The 5,209-nt window shown below is 42.9% G+C and overlaps 1 protein-coding gene and 1 pseudogene across 1 annotated transcript in view; one reads left to right on the top strand and one right to left on the bottom strand.

The window, feature by feature from the left end:
• LOC103252705 (28S ribosomal protein S36, mitochondrial) overlaps positions 1-4,135 on the top strand; it is a gene marked incomplete at its 5' end in the record, with an annotated part of 12,865 nt that extends 8,730 nt beyond the window's left edge. Inside the window, 2 exons of the mRNA XM_008051294.2 lie at positions 3,201-3,388; positions 3,882-4,135. Coding sequence (XP_008049485.2) covers positions 3,201-3,388; positions 3,882-3,899 — 206 coding nt within the window. The remainder of the gene's footprint in view (positions 1-3,200; positions 3,389-3,881) is intronic.
• LOC103252703 lies at positions 1,393-2,359 on the bottom strand (annotated as a pseudogene).
• Positions 4,136-5,209: the final 1,074 nt, after the last annotated feature.

The raw sequence follows: 5,209 nt of genomic DNA, 5'->3' as shown, positions 1-5,209 counted from the left end.
AGCTTCTGCAGCCTCGACCTGCTGGGCTCCGGCGATCCTTCCGCCTCAGCCTTCCAAGTGACCGGAACTACAGGTGCGCGCTGCCACGCCCGGCTAATTTTTTGATTTATTGTAGAGAATGAGGTCTTGCCAAGTTGCCCGGGCGAGTCCCAAACCCGTGGGCTTAGGCACCCCTCTTGCCTCAGCCTCCCAAAGTGCTGGGATTACAGGCTGAGCCACCGAGCCCGGCCTATATGGTGGAAATTTTACCCTACCTTTCTTTTCTCCTCTTCTTTAGAAGATTGTCCCATACTTATATTTGCAGAGATTGTGAGGAATAACAACCTTTTGTATATTCCTCTCCCAGCCAGTCTTATTTTCTTTTACTCACTCATTTACCTGTTCATTCAGTCAATACGTATTTTCTTGATTAGTTGAATTCTAAGCAATTATTTGGTATAAAACAACTATAAATAAATGGGATAAGATTCTGAAAAGACTCTTTTCTTTGGCCTTTTTTTAAAAACTAGTTCTTCTGTTCTTCTCTTGATACTTGATTTTTAATTTGGGGAAAATGTTAATAAATTCTATAAGGATATGTGTAACTTAATGTTACTATTGAGGAATTGAGATGAAAAAGTATAGAGGTATTGGGAAAACTACTCTCATTTATATTTACTGACTTTTTTATTCCTCCTTGTAAGATATTACCTGTAAACTCCACTGTGGCGAGGTGTGGTGGTTCACACCTATAATCCAGCCCTTTGGGAGGCCAAGGTGAGAGGATTGCCTGAGCCCACAGGTTCAAGACCAGCCTGGGCAAATTGGTGAGACCTCATCTCTACAATAAATCAAAAATTTAGCCAGGCATGGTGGTGCATGCCTGTAGTTCCAGCTCCTTGGAAGGCTGAGGTGAAAGGATTGGCTGAACCCAGCAGGTTGAGGTTACAGTGGCCATGAGCATGTCACTACACTCCAATGTGGGCGACAGAGTGAGACTCCGACTCAAAAAAAAAAAAATCAAATTTATAGACAAGGAAAACTTCTAGGCTCAAATACATAACAGTGAAGCTACTACTGGTGGAAGGAATGCATGTACAACATGCATTCTAAACCTAAGAAGCAGAGACTTTAGGGTGGAGAACACCATATACATCACCTCTAGACTGGCCTATGAGAGTCAGAGAAAGAGCAGACTTGGTGAAGTTCATGCAGCCACCAGCTGATCACCTCACCCAATGCTGGAGAACCCATTGGACGCTGTGTTACTTTCAGATGACCTAAGGGTGGGTTTCTGAGCATGCGCAGTGACACTCGCTCCCGTTGTGAACGATCAGGCCAAGGACATCCGCCACAGAGAAATAAGAGCCATACTGGAAGAGTGGAGAGGAAACTAAAGACATTCTTGTTTCTTCAGACAGCAGAAGCTTCCTCATCACAGCAGTAGAGCAGGGGCCTAGTTGAAAAGCTTCCTGTTGCACCAAACAGGGCTCCCTGGACTCTCAGCAACATCTGGGCTATGAGGTCCAACCAGCTTTCCAGGGTGCTGGAAACCTTGATTTTACAATCCCCATTATAGATCTCCACTCCACCAGCTATGCCCTCTAGCAGGTAGGACTCCTTGTCAGTTTGGACAACAACATTATTCTTGGTGGCAACTTTGTATTTGGGGATCTCCTTCTGCACTGCAGCCTTTATCAGAGGGAAATCTCGTTTCTTGCAACAAACGATCATCCGGGGCTCCAAACTGACACAAATCCTGAAGGACCAGTGCATCCAGCAGCACTTGGTACCTGGTTGTATCTTTCACCTCCTCCGTGAGTCTGTTTTGCTTCATTTAGTAAGTCTGTGATAAGCTCATCTCTCACTCTCAGGACTTTGACCCTTGCTTGATTCATCAAATTGGACATCTGAATTTTCTTCTCGTAGTATTCCATACTCTTTAATCTATGGGTTTGCACAAACCGACTTTTCGCAGTGTTGAACTCTTCTTCTGTCTTTGCATCTATCCTGCTTTCTCATTGGCTTCTTGTTCAGTGAAAGCCATTATATGCTTAATCTGCTTTTTTTGTTTCTGTTTTTGAGTCAGAGTCTCACTGTTGCCTAGGCTCCGGAGTCCAGTGGCATGCTCATGGCCACTGCAGCCTCAGTCTGCTGGGCTCAGGTGATCCTTCTATCTCAGCCTTCCAAGTGCCACCATGCCCAGATAATGTTTTGGTCTATAGTAGAGATGAGGTTTTGCCAAGTTGCCTGGGCTGGTCTTAAACCCATGAGCTCAGGCAATCCTCTCATGTCCCCTCCCAAAGTGCTGGGATTATAGGCATGAGCCACCACTCCTGGCCTTAATCTGCTTTTGCAAGTTGGCATCGCTGAGGCCCATGGCAGAAGCAGTGCTAGGCTGGTGGGCAATGGGATCAAGTTTAGGTTTGAAGCGAGCAGTGGAAGGAATTAAAAAGTAATTTTAAAGCAATCTTCTTATTTGTTTTAAAAGAGAACTTCATGAAATTATATACAGCTAGGCTGGGCTCAGTGGCTCAGCCTGTAATCCCTGCACTTTGGGAGGCTGAGGCGAGTGGATTACCTGAACCCGTGGATTCGAGACCATCCTGGGCAACTTGGCAAGACCTCGTCTCTACAATAAATAAAAAATTAGCCAGGTGTGACAGTGCATGTCTGTAGTTTTGGCTACCTGGAAGGCCAAGGCGGAAGGACCGCTGGATTCCAGCAGGTCAATGCTGGGGTGGCTGTGAGTGTGCCACTGCACTCTAGCCTGGGCAACTGAGTGAGACTCTAACTCAAAAAAAAAAAAAAAAAAAAAAAGAAAGAAAGAAATTATATATAGCCAGCTGAGTTACTCTATATTTACCTATTACAATTTTTTTTAAAAATCAGGATCTCCTGTTGCCCAGGTTGGAGTTCAGTGGCACAGTCACAGCTCACTGCAGCCTCGACCTCTTGGGCTCAAGCAATCCTTCCATCTCAGCCTCCCAAATAAGCTAGGACTATAAGTGCGTGCCACCATGCCAGCTAATGGTTTTATTCTTTGTAGTGACGAGGTCTCACTATGTTGCCCAGGCCGGGGAATTATAATACTTCAAGAATTAATTGAAGAATGACTTGATTGTAAGAATTGCTTGATTATTCAGTAGTGGATAACTGAAAATCTATTTTAAGACACCTGAACAGTTTCTCTGATTGGGATCTTTTCTTTTTAATTTCAGTATCAGAAGCTTTGAGATCAGCAGGGCTACCATCTCACTCTCCTGTAATTTCACAGCATTCTAAGGGAAGTAAATCACCAGATTTGTTGATGTATCAGGGTCCACCAGACACTGCAGAAATAATAAAAACATTACCTCAGAAATACAGAAGGAAACTTGTGTCTCAAGAAGAAATCGAATTTATTCAAGTATGTGTTGCTCTTTATTATAAGACTGTGCAAAACATAACTGTTTGGCTTTTGGAATTTCCTTTGCTGATTGCATGCTCCTACCATGGTCTTGTTATGGTATGGTCATAGCTAGGGTAGATAGACGGTCAGGTATGCAAGGACTGTGGGAAACACAGTCAGCGCCCTCAGTAAATGGGCCTGATGTATCAGTATGAATAGCTATAACCACATAAAAAAGAGCTCTGTGGGGTCCTGAGTCATTTTTCACTGTGTAAAGAGCTTCTGAGACCAAGAAAATTGAGGACAGCTGTTCTAGGTCAACCTTGCCCTTTCTGGATCTGAGTTTATGTTTATGACAATTGATATGAGTGCCCAGAAGTTATCAAAAACCGTTCATTTTTTTTAACTAAAGATTATTTGCTTAAATGTGTATATTTGTAAAGTGACCATGAAAACATTCCCTCTGTCAATTCAATATGTAATCTTATTGCTTTTTCTCCCCCCTTTTCAGCGTGGAGGTCCAGAATAATCCCTGTGGCTACTGTTTGTCATCAGACAAAAGAATAATCTTTACAATAAAGGACTTCCAAAATGAGAAATTGTATATGAAACAACTTTAATAAATATTCGGAAAAAAACGAAATATAGAAAATTTAGATGGACAATTGCATCTCCTAATTTATGTATCTTGGTCAGCTTCTCCATAAGCTTACCTGATTGTCTACGTACTTTATACTTATTAAAAGAATACATTTTTAAATGTTAGCCTATTTACTCCTGATTATCAAATATTGCCAGTGTTGAACTATTTTTTTTTTTTTTTGAGTTGGAGTCTCACTCTGTCACCCAGACTAGAGTGCAGTGGCCGCTCCCGGCCACCGCAGCCTTGACTCGCTGGGCTCTGCCGATCCTTCCGCCTCAGCCTTCCAAGTAGCTGGAACTACAGGTGTGTGCTACCACACCCGGCTAATTTTTTATTTATTGTAGAGATGAGGTCTCGCCAAGTTGCCCAGGTGGGTCTCGAACCTGCAGACTCAGGCAATCCACTCACCTCAGCCTCCCCAGGCGAGGGATTACAGGCTGAGCCACCGAGCCCGGCTAGTGTTCAACTATTCAAAGCACACAGTGTCTAGTAAACTGTAATAGGTTTCCCATAATGTCACCTTTTTTTGTTTCTATTTAGACATGGAAATAATTTATCGGGCAGAATTCCTGTTTTAGGGATGTGAGTAAACTGTAATAGGTTTCCCATAATGTCACCTTTCTTTATGTTTATGTTTACACATGGAAATAATTTATCAGGCAGAATTCCTGTTTTAGGGATGTGATTTTTCTGAAATTGGATGCAAATCAGGAAATAATGAACCCATTATCTGTTCTTAATTCTCTAAATTTTTTTCATTCACAAGATTACTGGAGTGTAACTGGCTTAATGAGTGACACAAAGCCAGCCGGTAGCTCACGCCTGTAATCGCAGCACTTTAGAAGGCCGAGGCAGGAGGATCCTTGAGCCCAGGAGTTTGAGGCCAGCCTAGACAACATAGCGAGACTTTGTCGCTATAAAAAAATTTTAAAAATAGCTGCCATGGTGGCATGTACCTGTAGTCCCAGCTACTCAGGAGGCTGAGGTGGGAGGATTGCTTGAGTGCCCAGTAGGTCAAGGCTGCGGTGAGCTGTGGTTATGACACTATACTCCAGCCTGGGCAACAGAGCGAGACTCCGACTCAAAAAACAAAAAAAGAAAAAAATATCGCCAAGGTAAAATAGGTGACTGTGGTATTAACACTGAGAAGATGACACAGATGATTTTTGTAATTTATATTCCAAAAAATGTCAAAG

The sequence above is a fragment of the Carlito syrichta genome, unplaced genomic scaffold, assembly GCF_000164805.1.
Source record: "Carlito syrichta isolate Samal-C Ts95f unplaced genomic scaffold, Tarsius_syrichta-2.0.1 Scaffold169390, whole genome shotgun sequence".
In the NCBI taxonomy this organism is placed as follows: Eukaryota; Metazoa; Chordata; class Mammalia; order Primates; family Tarsiidae; genus Carlito; species Carlito syrichta.
The sequence above is the reverse complement of the archived record's forward strand: the minus strand, read 5'-3'. Positions and strand labels throughout refer to the sequence as shown.